This window comes from Gossypium arboreum, chromosome 1 (assembly GCF_025698485.1).
Source record: "Gossypium arboreum isolate Shixiya-1 chromosome 1, ASM2569848v2, whole genome shotgun sequence".
NCBI classification, from domain to species: domain Eukaryota; kingdom Viridiplantae; phylum Streptophyta; class Magnoliopsida; order Malvales; family Malvaceae; genus Gossypium; species Gossypium arboreum.
The window spans coordinates 117,049,703-117,070,619 of record NC_069070.1 but is presented as its reverse complement, the minus strand read 5'-3'; the positions used below and the strand labels follow the sequence as shown (position 1 = coordinate 117,070,619).

At 33.5% G+C, this 20,917-nt stretch overlaps 2 protein-coding genes across 2 annotated transcripts; both read left to right on the top strand.

The window, feature by feature from the left end:
- Positions 1-788: 788 nt before the first annotated feature.
- LOC108483398 (ATP-dependent DNA helicase 2 subunit KU70) lies at positions 789-14,471 on the top strand. The gene is made up of 19 exons (XM_017786771.2): positions 789-1,031; positions 1,127-1,204; positions 1,431-1,547; positions 2,434-2,548; positions 2,783-2,888; positions 3,002-3,119; positions 3,245-3,328; positions 3,421-3,479; positions 4,139-4,272; positions 4,360-4,403; positions 9,141-9,217; positions 9,983-10,130; positions 11,252-11,313; positions 11,440-11,500; positions 12,387-12,479; positions 12,558-12,678; positions 13,178-13,280; positions 13,386-13,560; positions 14,007-14,471. The coding sequence occupies exons 1-19, from the start codon at positions 966-968 to the stop codon at positions 14,118-14,120; spliced, it is 1,875 nt and encodes a 624-aa protein (XP_017642260.1). The 5' UTR covers positions 789-965; the 3' UTR covers positions 14,121-14,471.
- A 1,072-nt stretch (positions 14,472-15,543) lies between these two features.
- Positions 15,544-18,655, top strand: LOC108481046 (LEAF RUST 10 DISEASE-RESISTANCE LOCUS RECEPTOR-LIKE PROTEIN KINASE-like 2.1). Its single transcript, XM_017784220.2, has 3 exons — positions 15,544-16,573; positions 17,189-17,230; positions 17,322-18,655. The coding sequence occupies exons 1-3, from the start codon at positions 15,766-15,768 to the stop codon at positions 18,473-18,475; spliced, it is 2,004 nt and encodes a 667-aa protein (XP_017639709.1). The 5' UTR covers positions 15,544-15,765; the 3' UTR covers positions 18,476-18,655.
- Positions 18,656-20,917: the final 2,262 nt, after the last annotated feature.

Here is a 20,917-nt window from a genome sequence, read left to right as displayed (position 1 = left end):
CTAAGACGGAGGCCCTAAATTCACTTTTCCGGTGCCCTTGAAATATAGGTTGTTACATGTGTTCTATTGTTTTAACCAATAAAATGATTACCTTTTTAAGAAAAAGAGCATGTGACCTTAATTTTATTGTTTCAATGCCTAAATTTTAATTTCTTCATAATTTTTAAAATTACAATCACAATTACAAATAATGTAACTTAAATAAATTATAATTAGAATCAATAATTATAAAACACCTTCATAATAATAAATAATATACACTCGAAGCAAATTAGAATAACTTGAAAGAGAACTCAAGCATAAAGAGATTTGAGCCAAAATAAATATGGAAACAATCTAATACATAATTTACATAGGATCGAAGTTGAGCTTGAAGTATTAAAGTTTCAATTTGGATGGGTGGTGCAGTGTGTTTAATTTAAATTTTTTTTCACGCTACAATATCGTTACAGTATCTAATTACATCGTCATTGCTATTTTTACATTAATCGCAGGTAAACGTACCTTATCATTCCCTCTTAAATTTTAATATTAATACGAGAATTTAGATGCAAATTGTAGATGCATTTGATTTTTTTAAAAAAAAATCTTTCATTTAAGTTTAAAAATATATAAAAATCATAAATTCTAAATTAACAAAAAAAAAATGATAGAATATCAAACAACATGATTTCCTATTATACATAGAAAAAAAGAATCTATAAAGGCAAAGCAGGCCAAGCTTAAGCCTCAAAAACTTTGCCAAAACCTGGTTGTAAAATGTATCGGACCCGAAGCTTTATACGGAAAAGGCTGTCAAGCCCATGAACACTTTGATCTCCAATAGTCAAGATCGTTCCTTTAGCTTGTCCAAGACACCTCCACTCCAAATTTCGAAATGTATTTAAAAAATGCGTAGGAACTGGGAAAGTTAGCAGCACTTCAAAAACCCCGGCAAAAACCTTTGAAACATTTCATCTTTAACAATGGATTTGGACCCAGAAGATGTTTTCAAGGACGAAGAAGACGACCCAGATAACGAATTCTTCCAGGTTTCCTCTCTCTTTTTCTTTCTTTTCTTCTATATTCTTCTCCATGGTTAAGAAACGCGAGATGTAATTGTGTTGTTTTTGTCCAATATTTGCAGCAAAGTGAGAGTTCCAAAGAGTATGTTGTTTATTTGGTCGATGCTTCTCCGAAAATGTTCAACACGACATGTCCTGGTGTAAGTTTTTATGTATAATCAAAACAGATAAAGAATACCCATTTCCTTTTCTTTACAGTTTTTTTAGTAATTGGTTTTCTTTTTTCTTTCATGGATTAATACCGTAATTAAGCTTTTCCGTAATGGATATGTTTTTTGATTAACATGTTTTTCTTCTTCTTTTTCTTCTATTTGAAATGTACTGACTAGCTGTTGATTTTTTATTTTTATTTTTAAATATTGACAGAATGACCAAAAGGATGAAACTCATTTCCACACCTCTGTCAGCTGTATTGCTGGATCACTCAAGACTCAAATCATTAGTAGATCGTATGATGAAGTTGCAATTTGCTTCTTTAACACTGTAAGATGCGATTCTAGCCCTTTAGGTTGATATTATTTATTTTATTTACTGTAGTTAGAGCCTTTGGTCCTGGTGTACAAAAAAAAAAATGGCAGGGGTGGGGCTTTCCACTTAGTCTACTCACAAAATATACTGTTGAACTAGTAGGTGTAACTTTTTAGTTCTATGGTGGCAAACTTAATTGGGTGAAAATCTTGAATTAGATTAGATTTCTTTGAAATCTCATGGCGATCAGTGAATTGTGGGGAAATGTTGGAAAATAGGTGTATGAATCCTCAGTAAACAGAAGTGTACATGGCAGTTCCAATGCTACTTTTTGGATCACTTGGCCATCATTCCTACATGACAAGACGCTATCAGGGCTTTTTGGTAACTAGTTGGTTAATCAAAAAGTTTTCAAATAAAAAGCATTTTCATTTGTATATCTCAATTTGGTTTTGCCACAATCACACATGGAATCAAAAGAATAGGTAGGAATGCACATAGAACACCAAGTAGCTGCCTTTGTTGGTCAATAGTTTCCATCAATGTCGGATAACTACTCCTAGTTTGCTATACTTTCTATAACAACATCAACTAGTAAATTGGGTTTACTAGCAAAATATACCACATCTATTTGCAGGGATTTGACTTATTTTCTATATGTTTATTAAAGGACTCGTCTATTTGCAGAGATTGTACTTATTTTCAGTGTGTTTATTCCTAACAGTTGACATTGGTAAAACATGGACGAGTTTCCATCAAATAGATGAGTCCTTTAATAAATATACAGAAAATAAATACAACCTTTGGAAATAGAGTTGGTATATTTTGCTATATGCTCTGGAAGCCTGCTGCTCTAAGTGCCCATGATATGTTTTCTTACTATCTTGTGTTCTGTCTGCAGAGGGAAAAGAAGAACTTGCAAGATTTAAATGGTGTTTTTGTTTTTAATGTTGCTGAAAGGGAGCACCTAGACAGGCCAACAGCTAGGCTTATTAAAGAATTTGACTGTATAGAAGGTAATTTATATTCAAGTTAATTGCATTATTGGTGATCAATAATGAAGATTTGATTCTAAGCTTTTGACTGCCTGCTTTAACTATATATTGTTGCTACAATACTATTAACTGATCGCAAAGTACTACTTAAAAGTTCATCATATTTCATTAGATTCACTAAATATGATCTTTTATGTTAAAATTTGTACAAATCTTTTGGAGAACCAACATACATTTTTTTAAGCTATTTTGCAGAATCATTTATGAGAGAAATTGGGAGTCAGTATGGTATTGTTCCTGGGTCTCGGGAGAATTCCCTTTATAATGCCCTCTGGGTTGCCCAAGCTCTTCTTCGTAAAGGGTATGGTTTCCTGTTGCATTTGTCTTATGACTAAACGGCGCTTGTTTCCTTTCTTCCTTTGTTTCCCAAGGTTCCTGCATCTGGTTCAGTTTTTGACAGCAAAACTCTTTCAGGTCTATTAAGACAGCTGATAAGCGAATTCTTCTCTTTACTAATGAAGATGATCCCTTTGGGAGTCTCCAGGATGCTGCAAAAAAAGATATGACAAGAACTACATTGCAGCGAGCTAAAGTAAACTAAATATAAAGTTGCACGTGCTTTGTGGTTCAGTGTTATATGAGTGCATTCAAACTGATTCCTATCACCAGATTATGTCACCAGCATTTTTTTTTTACTCTTCTTTTTTTCCCCTCCAGGATGCACAAGATCTTGGAATCTCAATTGAACTTCTCCCTTTGAGTCGTCCAGATTCAGAGTTCAATGTTTCTACCTTCTATGCTGTATGTTTATTCATTCATGTTTTGTTTTCTTGTGTAGATTGAACGGGTGGTTTATACATTTACTTTGGATAACAATTTTTTATTTCTTTCAGGATTTGATTGGGTTAGATGGTGAGGATCTTGCTCAATTCATGCCTTCTGCCAGCCAGAAGTATGTATTTATGGTTTTTTTTTTTTTATATTAATCTCATTACTTTTATGCAATTACTGTTACCATCAAGTGAGCTCAAATTCAAAAGAGAATCATTATCATGCACTGGTATAGATGCGTGCTGGTCAGTGGTCACATGTTATGGAATTGAATTAGATTGTATTGACTGTAACAATGAGCTGATCATGTTCAAAAAAGCACAACACGTAGTATAACTAGCTTTTGTTGTTGGATGCTAATCAGGAGTCCACTCTTCTTTCTTATGACAGAAGAGTTGGCTACTTTCTGCTTACATCTAATTCACTTTTCTAACTGCAAAAGAAATAAATACTCTGCCAGCACTTACACTCCCTTCAAATTTCTGAGTACCTATAAAATAGTTGTTCATTTTAGAAGTAAAAAAGAATGTGATAACCAAACATCATGATGGATTGGTATTTCTAGGCCTTGCATCTCTCAAACACTGTTTATGATCCCTCACCTCATGCATATTGCTCATATTAACTTCCAATGGATTGTTTTCTTCAAAATTGTATTATCTTTAATGATTTCGGACTAGTTATATATATAATCATGATATACCTAAATACAGTAGCAATATTAAAACTTACAGATTTTTATATGTACATTCACGATTCTTGTTCATAATCTAATTTCAGATTGGAAGATATGAAAGATCAACTGAGAAAGCGTATGTTCACAAAGCGAGTAGTTAGAAGGATTGAATTTCATATTGCCAATGGACTGTCAATTGCACTGAATACTTATGCTTTAATTCGTCCTACAGTTCCAGGTAGACAACTCTCCATGTTCTAGTTGAATCTTGAATGTCAGGTGCCATAATATTTAACTCTTTTCCCTCATTTTTCTATGTCTGTAGGGGCCATTACATGGCTTGATTCTGTCACAAATCATCCTTTAAAGGTAATTACAAGTTGTTTTTATGGCTCATGTAGGATATAGGCTCTTAACATTTGGTAATTCTGACGTTTCATAAAAAAAATGGTAATTCTGAAAAAATACATGCTATATGTGACAATAGGCAATAATCATTTATACACACATAAGCATCTGTTGGCTAAGTTTTATGTGGAGTACTTGTTCTATTCTAGGCTTTTATCTTCTTTATGTTCCATCCTTTTCTCCATCTTGCAAACTTTTATATGTTTCTGTTTCTCTCTCTCCTCAGCTTCCTCCTCTTCTCTTAGGATATCTGTGAGTGATTTTAATTAAAATATCTTTTTGCATTTCTGATGTAAATGAATATCTATTTTACTTAAACAGAGTGGTTCTTGTTTTGCTTTATGCATGTATTATGGGCTGCAGAGTAAGATATCATTAGAGTTTTGAATAGTTTTCTAAATGGAGCTTAGAAGAAACAATGTGTTTGCTTTTAAGCTGTATGAGTTGGTTAGTAGTTTTTGCTGAGAAGAAAGTCTGTATTTTTCCTTCAATAAATCCTTGCTTCTCTGCATTGCAATATATTTATATATGTCAGATTACAGTTTACTAATTAAGGAATATTTAAGTGTATCAGATAGGATTCTGTAAATATTTTACTGATTACTATCCCTAACTTTAAGGCTGTTTTTTTAGACAGCATCCCTAGAGTTAGTCTGTTTCCTAGTATAGAGTTTCCTAAGTTAGGCTTACTATGTGTATCAATATTTATGTAATGTCTTATGAATAAAATGGAATAGAAAAAGCCTGTTCTTAACATGGTATCCGAGCCAGGTTTTAGCTCAAATTATGGGATTTTTTTCTTTGTCCGCAACTTCTTCTCATTCCCGATCAACCCTCAAGCCTGTAGAATTTGTTCAAAAGAAACATGGCTGAAACTGTCAAAACCAGCAACACTGGAGAAGGGAATTCTCAAGAATCATCTGTTGAGTTCAAGAAAGAAGAAATTGAGAAGTTGAAGAATTTCTTGGGATCATTGGAAAAATCTCCTTCAATAGGTACTAATGGTTTGGTTTTTCAGGTATATCCTCTTCTCAAAATTCTAAAATCTCGGATATACCCACAAAAGTTCTTGGGTCATTGACTTAGGAGCTACTGCACCACATGACCCACTCCTCACAAAAATTTGTTTCATATACACCTTGCCCTAGTAGTAGAAAGATAACAAGAGTCGATGGTTCTGTGATCACATGGGTGGTCAGGTGATATTGTTATAAACAAAACCCTTACTCTTAAAAATGTCCTTCATATTCCAAAACTATTTACCAATCTTCTATCCATCCAAAGAATTACCAAAGACTCTAACTGTAGTGTGGTTTTCTATCACAATCGATGTCTTTTTAGGAACAGAATACGAGGAGGATGATTGGACATGCTAAGGAAGTAAATGGCCTATACTATCTTGAGGAATCCAAAGGAGAAGTTAGTGCTCAATTCCTCACCATTATCTTTCATATCCGAATCTATTAAAACCAATAAAACCAAATTTGGCTCCATCACCTCGCCTTGGTCATCCATCGTTTAGAGTCCTTAAAATTATGTTTCCTTCATTGTTCAAAGGATTATCTGCTGAAAAATTCCATTGTGATGTCTGTGAACTTGCAAAACATAAACGTACCTCTTTTAGGTAAGCAATAAAAGAACATCCGCTCCTTTTACTCTTATTCATAGTGATGTTTGGGGACCATCCACTATTTCAAATATTTCGGGGCTCGGTGGTTTGTATCCTTTATTGATGATTGTACCGTGTGTCTTGGATATTTCTTTTAAAAGTAAATCGATGTAAGGTCCGGTCTGTCTTTCCAACCTTTACAACATGATCAAAACACAATTTGGAGTGAAATAAAAGGTTTAGGTCGACAATGCCAAGGACTATTTCAATCGGTTTTCTCACCATATTTTCAAGAAAGAGGCATTATACATGAGTCATCTTGTGTTAGCACTCCCCAACAAAATGGTGTTGCCGAAAGAAAAAATGGTCACATTTAGCTATTACAAGAGCCTCTTGTTCCAAAAAATGTCCCTAAACAATACTGGGGAGGTGTTTTAACGCTACTCATATGATAAATAGATTGCCTACAAAAGTCCTTGAATCTCAAAGTCCTATGCAAGTTCTAGCAAAATTCTTTCCCGATTTTAGTACTTCAAGTAACCTTCCTCCCAAAATATTTGGTTGTGTTGCCTTTGTACATGTACATTCTCAAAATAGAGGAAAATTTGATCCACGAGCTGTCAAGTGTGTCTTTCTTGGTTATTCTTCCACTCAAAAGGGTACAAATGCTATCATCCAGCCACAAAAAAATTTTATGTATCGTGGATGTTACTTTTGCGTAACAAAAGAATTTCTTTAATCGTCCTTATCTTCGGGGAGATCTTATTCACGTAAGATAAGGACAAAGAATTCTTTCTTCTTGACATTCCAACATTGTCAAAGAACCAAACACTCACATTCCAGCTCCTGTCCAGCAACCAAACACTCACATTCCAGCTCCCGTCCAGCAACCAAACACTCACATTCTAGCTCCTATCCAGCAACCTGAAACAGAGCCTAATACACCCAAATCACAAAGAGGGATTCAGGACACTACTCGTCCTTTCTTGGTTTACTCAAGGAAGAAGGCACCGTGCAAGTTCAATCATCTTCTCCTCCTATACAACCCGAGGTAATTGCTAAACCTACTATGAAACTACTGAAAATTTAGATGAATTTCCCATTGCTATTAGAAAAGGGATTAGAGCACTGTACAAAACATCCCTTGTACTTATTTTTGTCTTACAAAAATTTGTCCCATAACCACAAAGCCTTTCTTACTAGCCTAAATTCTATCTCCATTCCCAAAACTATATCCGAGGCATTAGAAGATGAGAATTGGAAAAATGCCATGAAGGTTGAAATGGAAGCTCTTGAAAAAAATAAGACATGTGACTTGGTAAAATTACCGAGAGGAAAGAAACCAAATGGGATGTCACTGGGTGTACACAGTGAAGTATAAATCGATGGTTCTTTGGAGAGGTACAAAGCAAGATTGGTTGCTAAAGGGTACACTCAAATGTATGGAGTAGACTACCTTGAGACATTTGCCCCTATTGCAAAGATGAACACTGCGAGAGTGTTGTTGTCACTAGCTGCCAACCGAGGCTGGAAATTACAGCAATTTGACATAAAAACGCGTTTTACATGGTGATCTTGAGGAGGAAGTCTATATGGATGTTCCACTGTGATTCGGTCCAAATACGAGATGTAGTTTGCAGACTAAAAGGCTTTGTACGGACTAAAACAGTCCCGAGGGCTTGGTTTGGAAGATTTACCAAAGTAATGCTCAAGTTGGGGTATAAACAGAGTCAAGGAGATCACACTGCTTGTAAAACACTCATCTTCGGGGGAGTGACTGCTTTATTAGTCTATGTAGATGACATTATAGTGACTGGTGATGACTTGGAAGGAATGGAGAGTTTAAAGAAATGCCTAGTATAAGAATTTGAAGTCAAAGAGCTCGGAAAGTTAAAATATTTCCTTGGTATTGAAGTGGCACACTCTCGGGAAGGAATCTTTATATCTCAAAAAAAATACATAGTTGATTTGTTGATGAGACAGGCAAGTTGGGATGTAAACCAGCAGACACACTCATAGAGATGAATGATAGACTTGGAGATGCACTAGAAGATGCAGCAGTTGATAAAAGTTCATATCAAAGACTTGTGGGGAAGCTCATTTACTTGTCTCATACCAGACCGGATATTGCCTATGCAATCGGTGTTGTAAGTCGGTTTATGCACAACCCCAAAGAATCACATCTTAGAGCTGTGTATCAAATTCTACAAGACTTAAAGGGCACGCCAGTAAAGGAATCCTATTTAAAAAGGGGGAGAATTTAATCCTTGAAGCCTATACTGATGCAGATTATGCAGGGTCTATGGTTGATAAAAGATCAACCTCGGGCTATTGCACTTTCCTAGGAGGCAATCTTGTGACTTGGAGGAGTAAAAAACAGAATGTTGTGGCTAGATCTAGTGCAGAAGCTGAATTTAGGGCGATGGCTCTTGGAATTTGTGAGCTATTATGGCTAAAAATTATTTTGGAAGATTTGAAGATCAAGTGGGAAGGTCCAATGAAGTTGTATTGTGATAATAAGTCTGCTATCAATATTGCACATAATCCAGTTCAACATGATCATACGAAGCACGTTGAGGTTGACAGACATTTTATAAAGGAAAAACTGGATAGTGGCTTAATTTGCACTCCATTTGTGTCCACTGATGGTCAACTAGCAGACATACCTACCAAAGGGTTGTCTGGAAAGTTGTTTCAGAAACTAGTAAGCAAGCTGAGAATGGATGATATCCACTTCCCAGCTTGAGGGGGAGTGTCAGATTACAGTTTACTAATTAAGGAATATTTAAGTGTATCAGATAGGATTCTGTAAATATTTTACTGATTACTATCCCTAACTTTAAGGCTGTTTTTTTAGACAGCATCCCTAGAGTTAGTTTGTTTCCTAGTATAGAGTTTCCTAAGTTAGGCTTACTATGTGTATAAATATTTATGTAATGTCTTATGAATAAAATGGAATAGAAAAAGCCTGTTCTTAACAATATATAAAATATATTAATGAGGATTAGGTAGATAGAAATGCCATCAAGAAGTATGCTGCTTGTGTTGACCATTTGTGATTTGAACTTATTTTTAATGATATGGTGCAGACTGAAAGATCTTTGATATGTGAGGATACTGGTGCATTGATTCAGGAACCTCCTAAGCTCTTTCAGCCGTATAGAAAGTAAGCATGGCTAGTATTTTTAGTGCTTTATCTAACAAATTAAGGGAATAGTTTATGCTTGTTAAACATTGAAAACTTCGTGCATATGTCTGGTTACATGTAAAATATTACAGTTAATTATTATCGGATGTAACCTTATTAGCAGATTGAATATACTATGACATTGTATTTCATTTCTCGGTTACATGTAAACTATTAAAGTTAATTCTTATTGGATGTTGACCTTATTAGCGGATTGAATATAGTGTGACATTGTATTTTCCTTTCTCAAGGAAAATATAACATTTCCTTTTCTTCAGTTTATTAGATTTGCTTCTGATTTTGGGGAAAATTTGGTTCAAGAGGCTATACAAGATATATCTTCATCTTTTCTTTTAAACTCAAAGCCTTTTTCTAATAAAAACTAATTCATCGAGTGAGTAAAGGTAAAGTTTTCATTTTTTGTTAATTGATGATACTTGTGATGCATACTACGGGGAAAACATGGAAGCATATGTCCTTGATTAATGAGAGTAGTTTTCTAGTGTAGAGCATCATGCCATCGTTTTGATGCTTGGGTTACTGGTCCAGCAGGGTTGATAAAAGAAGTTTTCTGATTTAGACGGAACTTCCTGTCACAATTATGGTGGGGTTATTGATGTCTGGGAATAACGTAGTTTAAGAAACTGAAATTTGTTCATATGTTGTACTTGTTAATACTTTGGTTTATTTTTGTACAACTTCTTCTTAATCAACCCCCTCCCCTGTGCGACCCTGCTTTTTCAGTGAGAATGTCAAGTTTTTACCAGAGGAAATAGCTGAGATAAAAAGAATATCACCCGGAAAACTTCGTCTTCTTGGATTCAAGCCATTAAGTTGCTTAAAAGATTACTACAACTTGAGACCATCCACGTTTGTATACCCCAATGACCAGGTTAAGTTTTCCTCAAATGATATAGAAGTTTGTTTCTTGAATTTTTTTGCATCTTCTTTACTCTTGATCTTGTACATTTTTATATTTTGAGTTGTTCACTGTTATTCTTTTTGCCCTCTTTCTTCCTCACAATTATTGATATCAAGAAAACAAAGTGTGATATAGTACAATCCTTTTACATTAGATAATTTTGAATAGGACAGCTTTATCAAAGAATGGATGACAAGGTTGTTGGAAGTATAATTGTAAATCTATTGCTTGATGTGTCTTTTCTGTGAAATGAATGGAACTATAATGCAATCTTGAGAAAATGGACAATGAGCTAATTGTGAACAATGAAGAAAGATTCAAGAAGAGCATGTGCTCCTAAACATAAAAGCCTGTATTAATAAAATGAAAAAGTTTTTCAAAGGTCCTACAGTTCATTCCACAGAACTTCAATATTTAACATGTATTGTTGATTGTTTGACGGATTTGACTAAGGTTTCTTTTTAAATAATAGAATCTGGTGGCTATAGAGTTTAACAAACCAAAATCTGACATATATGTCCTGAGTTTGGTTTTACGTACTTTATGCTTGAATAGATAATGCAATTTCATTGTTGCTTGTGAAATAAAATATGCTCTCCTTTGCTAGGATCAAATGTCAGGTATCACCTCTGGGTCTATACCATTCTGATAATCAGCTAGGTAGTTGTATTAAAGACATCTTCAATTGAGGGCCAAAGATTATAGTATGCACTCATAAAACATATTTTCTATATAGGGGAACGTATTAGGGCATGTGGGTGGTCCAAGCTCAATTCAAGTTTAAAGTGCAGATTAAGAGCTAGTTTAGTGTTGCTTTTGAGAAGTATTTATGTAAAGTTTGGTTTAGTATTCTAGCGTTTAAAAATGTGAAGTACTATATTGTAACTCATTATTAACATTTTGATATATGAAATATAAATCTTAAATACTTTTTAAGTGACTAATGGTATTATGATGTGGATTTGCTTATGATGGCATCTGTTTGTTACTTATTGCCCTTAGCTTTAATGAAACTTGCTTTTTTTTTTTGGGGGGGGGGGGTTTGTTTGCTTGTTTACATTCACTAAAAGTTTTCTGCTTGACCAATATAGGAAGTGGTGGGTAGCACCTGCATTTTCATTGCCTTGCATAGATCTATGCTAAAGCACAAGCGGTTAGTATTTTGCAACTTCATCTTCTATGTGCTGCTCTACTGTTGTTCTTCAAACTCAAGCTCCAAGAAGTTGATAACGTTTCATTGTTCTTGATACTAGTATATGATATTTTTGTGTCATTGCAGTTTTGCAGTTGCATATTATGGGGCCTCATCTCATCCTCAATTAGTTGCCTTAGTTGCACAAGTAAGATATCTGTTGCACTTCAGACTAATGCATCTGGCCTTGTGATTCATGTGAAAGTCCATATTTGGGAAATTGGTCTTCATTGCTTGTTTTGTTATATGTTGTCAACTTCTTATTTGTTTCTGTTTTCCCCTATCACTAAATGCTGAGATAATATAAGCATCATAGTGGACTTCTGCTCTCTGGCACATGACTCAAATCATTCAGTTCTCAACAGTGAGAATATGGTACACAAATATGATGGAAATTTAAAACTACCATCACATGTTGTAAGAGTGTTAGGCTTTGTAATTGGATCTATTGTATAGAGGAAGGTTTCAGCTATTTTTTCTGCTGAAGGTTATATATATGGAGTTCGCATTAATGTCAGCTTCACCAAGGTTTGAGGGGGAGAAATTCTCAAGAGAAAAGGGGAAGGTTGAAAGGCTACTTCTGTTGGACTGAATAAAATATGACATATTTTGATATTTTTAGGATAGTAGACTAAGTTGTAAATATAAATCTGAGGAGTAGAACTTCTATGCTGTTTTATTCATGTTACAATATGAGCAAACTTGAATGCCTCATTGTATCTCTGTGTCATTGTAGTTCTTTATCTGTTCTTGGTATAAACGAAGCCTGAATCAGGTTTAATGTGGTGCATATGTGCATATGTTACGCAGGTGATTGTGGTACTTCTTGACATGTGCAGAGAAATTAAATTTGTTTTATAAGAAACTTGGGGAGAGAACTTTCAATTTCTTTATGACAACGATGTAAAAACGACAGTTAGAATTGCAAATTTTGCTATTCAAAACTGAAAGATACAATGAGACATTTTCATTGCATTCATTTATGTTCATATAGACAATTGTGACAGTTTATCAATCTTCTTGAAATTTCACAGGATGAGATTACCAGTGCTGGAGCTCAAATGGAGCCGCCTGGAATGCACATGATATACCTTCCGTACTCTGATGACATCAGAGATGATGAAGAGGCAAGGACATATTCTTTGAGTTTATGCTAAAAGATTTTCAAGTCATGTTATCACTGATAAAATTGGGGTGTTTCACAGATATTTCCAGATACAGAAGAGGACGCACCTCGAGCTGATGAGGATCAAATTCAAAAAGCTGCTGCTTTAATAAAACGTATTTATGTGAAGGATTTTTCCGCTTTCCAATTTGCTAACCCTGGTAAGCTGTCATTTTATAGTTTATACTTATAAACACTGCCATTCTATTGCTTATAGTTATTCACAGACCGTATGAAAATCAATAAATCATTAAATACACTGTAGCCCTGAAATTTTAGAATGGTTCCAAGTGTGTGAAAAGCATTTTTTTTGTTTTTAACATGATTGAAGTAATGAATCAGAGTACACCTGTTACTCTAGAGTTATATCATGGAAGTACAATTTGCTTATGATACTGAGTATAAACATCTATGGACAAGGTTTAATCATGAATTGATATAATTTCAGTTGATTTTTTTCCTTCTGTATGTTCAAGTGTATGTAATTACCGCTTGTCAAATGGTATCAGTTCCCATTCTTTTCAAGCAATATGAGTAATTTTAAGGTTTGATAGTAATAAATTCTGAGGTATCAGACTTTTTTGGACTGCCAAGTTGTTGATGTCATTCTTCTGTTATACTTTGTTGACTCGGTCACCATGTTATGATAAATTGTTGCAGCTCTGCAGAGACATTATGCAGTATTGCAGGCTCTAGCTTTAGCGGAAGATGATATTCCAGAGACCATTGATGAGACAGCACCTGATGAGGAAGGTTTGACTAGGTAATAAGGATTTGGCTTTATTCTTAAACTCTTTCATCCCGTTCTGGTGGTTTATAAAATCTTTTGGCCTACAAACTGGTCATCATGAGCAATTTTTTGGCACAGACCAGCAGTTGTTAAGGCAGCAGAAGCATTTAAGCTTTCTGTTTATGGGGACAGCTATGATGAGGAAAGTGACATGGGTAAAGAAAAAATGAGCGAGGCCTCTAGAAAACGTAAAGCTATTGCAGAAAATGCAGCTAAGGATTATGATTGGGGTAACCTTGCAGACAAGGGGCAGGTGAGAGGTTTATTTAATTGTTTTCTTTGATTCAACAATGCTTTAAATTTCTCTTAGTCATCGAAATGGATTCTTTTGAACTAAATTTGAGGGTAATTGTACAAACCAGGATTTGAGGCAAAAACACTTGAGGCTTAATTTATTTGAGTGAATGCTATTTTAGAAGAAAATGCTGTTTCACTTAAAGAAAAAGTGTTTATAAACTTCTTGGTAGGGGTGAAGTCGGTTTGGTTCCGATCAGGTTTCTTTTATTTTTTGAATAACTCTCGTTTAGTAAAAATATACTAGTGTTTTGTTTTCTGATTCTATTTTCCCCTGATTTTGGAATGTAACATTGGCATGAAACCTAGTATATGTAGCAAGATTGCTGTTAATTGGGGTACTGAAATTGTGACACTTGACAAATCCAAGGAAGTTTATCTTGCCTATTTATTCCTCTTTTGCAGTTGAAGAATTTAACAGTAGGAGATTTGAAAGTCTACTTAAATGCCCACAACCTTCCTGTTAGTGGGAAGAAAGAAGCTTTAATCAGCAGGATCTTAACCCACATGGGCAAATGAGCAAAGGTGAAGCCGATAAATTATTGAAGTCCAGTATTAGATAAGCCACAAGTCCTACCACATTATGCATGCTTCTTATCGAATGCTAAAACTAGTTTGGAATTTGCATGATGCTACTGTACTTTTCAAGGCTAAACATCTCTTTTTCCATTGACATCAAAGCTTTTATTGCGCATATTAGGTTTCGTTAGCTCATCAAAATTCGGCTTTTGATGATGCTTTGTTTATATCAAGGAGATTAGATTTTATTGTCATTATCACAATGTGTGGACATCAACTAGTATCCATGATCCATTTGTGTACATTTGGCAAAGTTTTGCATATGAAATGAAAGTATCATTTGATCTGGTAGCTTCTTCTACTGTTTCTGCAGCTTATATCCCTCTACCAAATTGTCAAATACTCAAGTTGGTACCTTAATGTTTGATCTTGAACCTTGAGCATTAATGCTATTAAGAAAGTGTACTAATATGATCTGGATACTGTTTGTAGACAAATTTGAAGTTACAAATGATGATTCCAAGCCCTGCAAAGCTTGGCATCTCAGTTTAATTGCAAATATCAAATTGGATGTGATAGCAACTAGGGAATGGGGTCAGTCAGTGGAATATTATATATAATATAATGTGTATCACTCTGCTGCTTCTATTTAGCATAGATATGACCTGGTTATGGGTTTCCTGTTCGATATAGTGTACAATAAAAAATATATATAAAACCAAAAAAACCTGTTATTTTTAAATATTTTATTATAATAGAATATCGATTCAATAATTAAATAGAAAATTAGAGATATTATTCGATTGCCTTTTGACTTGAAAAAAAAAATTGGGTTTAAGCAAGCACCTAGTTTTGGCAATTGTATTTAGACTCAGATTTTAAGATTAAAGCAGTCCAGTTACTTACAATGGCACAAGATTTGTAAACAAAACTGATGAAATATTATATATATACATATATATATATGGGCTATATTATATAGATAGAGATAATAACATAATCTTAAAACATAATTTTATTATTTATAATTTATAATTCTTTTTCATTTTAAGGACTAAAATGATTATTTTAGAGGGTTCAAATACAATTTCATTGTATATAAATTTGTAATTTTATTATTTACAAGAGGATTGAACTGGAATTTTTTATTCTTTGGGAACCAACATCTTTGTCTGCCGCTTAAATTTATCTTTATATATATATATATATTAAATCAATAATTATCGATCCGATCAGAGTGTGTATTACATTTAAATTTTTAAAAATATGTTATAAAAGAAATCACAAATTCTAAAAAAATTAATTGTTTGTTAAAAAAGGAAATCATATATTACATAGAACAAAGGAAGCAATGGCTGAATTCCTTTCTTGTTTCTTTAATGGTCACCTCCCCAGGACCCAGCATCATTAAATACCAACCACAATCCCATTAAGAATGTTTTTCACACATTCAGACTATCAATGATTAAAAAAAAAAAAAAATGGGGGAAAACTTTCTTTTTACTGCTCCCAAGTTATTAGAATCATTAATCACTTCCTTTAATCATAAAAACCTTTCTTCATCACATTCACTGTATCCTTTCTTCCACTTCCCAATGTTAGTTTTTCACTTCATTTACATGTAAAAACTTTTTACCAAACAAACATGCCTCTCTTTCTATCTGCAACTTCATGTCTTCCCCTGGTTTTCTTCACCATTATCCTTTTGTCAGTTCAAGTTCCACCGTTGTTAAGTTCAAGCAATGAACACTATTTGGGCTGCAGCAAACAGTTCCATTGTGGGAAGATAAAAAATGTTAGCTACCCTTTTTGGGGAGGTGACAGGCCTGAGTATTGTGGTCAACCAGGGTTGAAGTTAACTTGCCTGGAAGATGAAGAAACCGAGATTACAATCATGTCTGTAAGTTACAAAGTCATTGAGATCAACATCAATTTACAAGCTTTCACTGTTGCAAGAATTGATTATCTTCAATCCCTTTGTCCCCGAACCCTGCTCAATACCACCTTGAACTTCAACCTTTTGAGTTATGCTTGGAACCTTGAGAACATAACATTGTATTACCACTGCCCTTTGATTTCCAACATATCCTCAGGGTTTCCAAGTCTGTTTAACTGCAGCACCAGCAATGGAACAGATATGGTGAATTACTATGTTATAGCATCTGTTCTGGGCAACCTGTCAACTGAAGTGAAAGATGGGTTGAGATCTTGTGATAGCCATGTGATTGTTCCAGCTTTTTATACTGCAGTTGAGACAATCAAGAGAAACCCAACTCCAGATACTTTGGTTTTGCCTCTTGGTAATGGATTTGGATTGAAATGGGATGCAAATATAGCTTCCAAATGTGAAGACTGCAATGATTCTGGGGGTAGGTGTGGGTATAATAACAGTTTGAATCAGTTCACTTGTTATTGCCCAAATCATACTGATGCATCAACTTGTCTTCTATCAGGTATGCAGTAAAAACACATTTTCTTTGGAGTAATTAGAGTTTTTGGATCAAATTAATCAGGTTTCTTGGTTTAACTGCTTCATATATGCATTTAGAGAGCACTATATAAAAAATTTTCTAAAACCAGCGACTTTTTCAACCATGTGAGGTCTTAAAATCTAGGTGCTTCCATCCCTTTGATATATTAAAGTTGTGAGCTCTACATGGATTCCCAATGCTTGGTAGCATAAATTAAAGAATTCAAAAGAAAAAAAAAAGTGTTGAATCAGCTGTCTGCATATGAAATATACTTTAGGTGAAAGGCATCAACTTTAAAGCTGACAAATTTGAACATATGTTATTATTCTAAAGTAACATGCTTGCTTTTCAGCAGGAACAAGGAAATATAGCCAAAGAAACAGCTATATCTTTACTGCTAAACCCCCCCCCCCAACTTTGCTGGCACTTATGGATAATAAAATTCTAAAATTTAGAACATAGTATTTGCAAATTACATTTCATTTTTTATTAAATTTTTTCTTTAAATCCAAATACATATCAGATATGAATATAAAACACGAATAATTTAAGAAAAATGTACGTCTAGGTAACATGATTGTCTATTTTATGTTCCAGGGTCGTCTGCAGGTACCAGTTTGAAGATTAAGCTAATCATAGGTAATAAACACATTCTTATATCTGTGTTTATAAGAATGAAAAATCAACTAATATTTCTGACTAAAGAAAATTGACCTTTCATTTAAAACAGGGTTTACAGTGGTAGGGGCCACTGTTATGGTAGTTTGCTTGATGGTGTTTGCCTTGAGGCTTAAGAAAGGATCGTTGTCAAGTGGAATGCTGAAGAATTTGCAGCGAAATAAAAGGAAGAACAGTGAAAGGATTGAGGCATTCATCATGAGATATGGTTCAGATCTTGCTCCGAAGCGGTATTCTTATTCGGACATCAAGAAAATCACCAAGTCGTTCAAAGACAAGCTTGGCGAAGGCGGATTCGGCAGTGTCTACAAAGGTAAGCTACCGGGTGGACGTCTTGTTGCAGTTAAAGTCTTGAGTGAATCTAGGGAAGATGGAGAGGAATTCATTAACGAAGTGGCGAGTATTAGTCGAACTTCTCATGTTAACGTAGTGACGTTTCTTGGATTTTGTTATGAGAGTTCGATAAGAGCTTTGTTATATGAGTTCATGCCGAATGGATCGCTGGATAAGTACATCTACCACCACAGATCACCAGATAAAAGTTGTATACTGACCCGGAAAACAATGTTTGAAATAGCTGTCGGCGTTGCACGAGGGTTGGAATATCTACATCGAGGATGTAACACGAGAATTTTGCACTTAGACATAAAACCTCATAACATCCTTTTAGACGAAAACTTTGTTCCCAAGATTTCGGATTTTGGTCTTGCAAAGTTATGTGAGCGGAAGGGAAGCATTCTTTCGTCGATAACCGCACGAGGAACGATAGGATATATTGCTCCAGAACTATTTTGTCGAAACTTCGGAGGCGTTTCTTACAAATCCGATGTTTATAGCTATGGGATGATGGTTCTTGAAATGGTCGGAGCGAAGGAAAACATTCATGTCGGAGGGTCTCTAACAAGTGAAATGAACTTCCCTTCATGGATTTACGAACATCTCGAACAAGAAGCATTCAATCTTGAAGGAATTACGGTGGAAGATGAAGAAATAACTAGGAAGATGATTATAGTGAGCTTATGGTGCATTCAAACTAATCCATCAGACCGACCATCAATGACTAAAGTGCTAGAAATGTTACAAGGAAACCTTCAATCACTAGCAATTCCACCAAGACCTTTCTTGTTTTCTCCTCAACGATCGCCCCCAAACTCCTTGTCGGCAATATCATTTTTTGCATCTTCCATTACCATGAATATCGAATAATAAGGCTGCAGTAAAATTTTTGACTTCACAAACGAATTAAGATTTTAGAAAGTATTTTCTTTTTTACTTTTTAAAAACATTTAGCCTCTTTTACCTAATAGAAAAGTTTTAATGTATATTTCGTTCGAGTTGTTTATCAATAAGATCAGGTTCGGAATGAACCATTGTATGGTAAAACAATCAATATTTGTTCAAGTTTAGCTTACTTCGATATATGAGCTTCAATTTTTACTCAAGTCCTTTAATATTTGCAAATGATTAACACAATCCTACCATATTAAAGAAAATGTTTAATTTATACTAATTTAATCTTATTATTTAATATTTTAATTAAAATTTTAAAGATGAACAATGAAACATATTTTTATATTAATATTATAGTATTATCTATATTATTTGTTAAGTGTTTTATTGAGTTAGTGTTACCCTCAACCGATTACCATCTCAGTCGGAAAATTACGAAAATGCTCTTTGGTAAGTAAGTTATAATTTTCAAGGGCATTTTAATCTTTTATTTTAAAAAATCAATAAAAATATGTATAAGATAGGATTTGAACTCGGACCAATCAAATTTATAAAACTTTAAATTTACCACACAACTAAAATTTTATTTTAATATGTAAAATTTATTATCTCTATTAGTTGTATATATTAATAATATTTTTAATTGAATTGATGTCACAAATTAACTCGACATTAACTCACAATTAATGACAACATCATAATAAATAATTGTAGTGCATTTAATATTGTTAATTTGATGTATTTATGTTGTTAATTTCATGTACTATTACGTTTAATTATTTTAAACCATATATTTTATTATTTATTATATGTTCGTTTTAAAAAGTATGTGTTTTAAATTTATAATTTTCACATACATAGGCGTATAATAAGATTTCCAATATATTATTATAGATTTAAGTTAGATTTAAATTACATAATATAATACAATAAAATAATATATTACAATACTTAAAAACAAATTTAGTAAGGTTAGACTAACGCCATGAATATTAAAATTCAAGCCTCGAACATATTTTATATTGATTAATTTCTTTTTTACTTAAATCCATTTTTCTAACTTTGAAAATTTATCAATAGGGTAGATGCCTCCAAAACTAATTCAATAATAATATCTTATTTTGCCCACATTTTAGTCCATAGATTCAAGATGCCTTGGTTGTCCAACTTTCCATGGTTCTCGTTACCCCTTTTCTAGGTAAGCATGAGTTAATATGTTTACTTTTTTTTTTAAAATAATTTTATTATAGATTTTGATTATATCTGTTTTTTTATACAATATTTAGAATTACTCGTAGTTCATCTCCAACCCATAAATAAGAAAATCATGTGCTTCAGTATAATCAAACTTACGTCCTCTTACATTTATAACAATATCAATATTAATTGCACTAAAACTTAAATCATTAATATGTATAATTCTTAAATCGTATTTTTCAAATTCTACAATTAGTACTGTTTTTATATATTCTAAATTTTCTCAATTATATTTTTAAAATAATTTTGAAAATCAATATTGATTCGAATAATTCAACACAGGCAGTGAAATTTCTTAGAACATGGAATGAAGTTGAAAGATTTCTTTATTAATTTCTGGAAGTAAATATTTTCCTTTGTCCTATCACTCTCAACAAAACACCACTTGAAAATAAGAATATTCAACCATTTTATTTTCCACATCTAAAAATAAAATAAAATTAATAGTAAAGTTGAATTCAATGGAGATAGAATAAATAGAATAAAATTTTGCCATGACTAGAAATTAGTTGGGAACATGACTAGGTAAACTGTAATTAAATACATAAAAGAAGAGGTTTTAATTATTCTAATATTAAAGAACTAAATATAATCAATAGGAAATGAGATAGAAAATAGAAAATCAAAATTGTGAATAAGAAATCAACTATGTTAGTCTTGGTATTAGAATATATCATGGATTATATGACATATTGTAACACCCCTAACCCGTATCCGTCGCCGGAATAGAGTTACAAGATGTTACCGAAGTTTATAGAATAATTACACATAATTTCAAAAATTTTCCTATGTTCATAACAAAACTGTCCACCTGAGTCATAGTGATTAAATTATTTATATCTTAAGCTACAGAACTCCAAATTGAGAACCGCTAATTTTCTCTGAAACTAGACTCACATATCTTCTTACCATAAAAATTTTCAGAATTTTTGGTCTAGCCAATAAGGACAATTTATTCTTTAAATTCACTCTTGTTTAACTGTCCAACAGTCCTAACCCCTCTTCACAAAAATTTTATTATCTCTTAGTACAAGATTCGAATGATGTTTTTGTTTATTTCTTTTGAAAATAGACTCATCAAGGATTCTAAGTAGAGGTGTGCATGGGCTGGGCCGGGCCAGGTTCGGGCCGGGCTCACAAAAAAAATTAGGCCCATTTTCT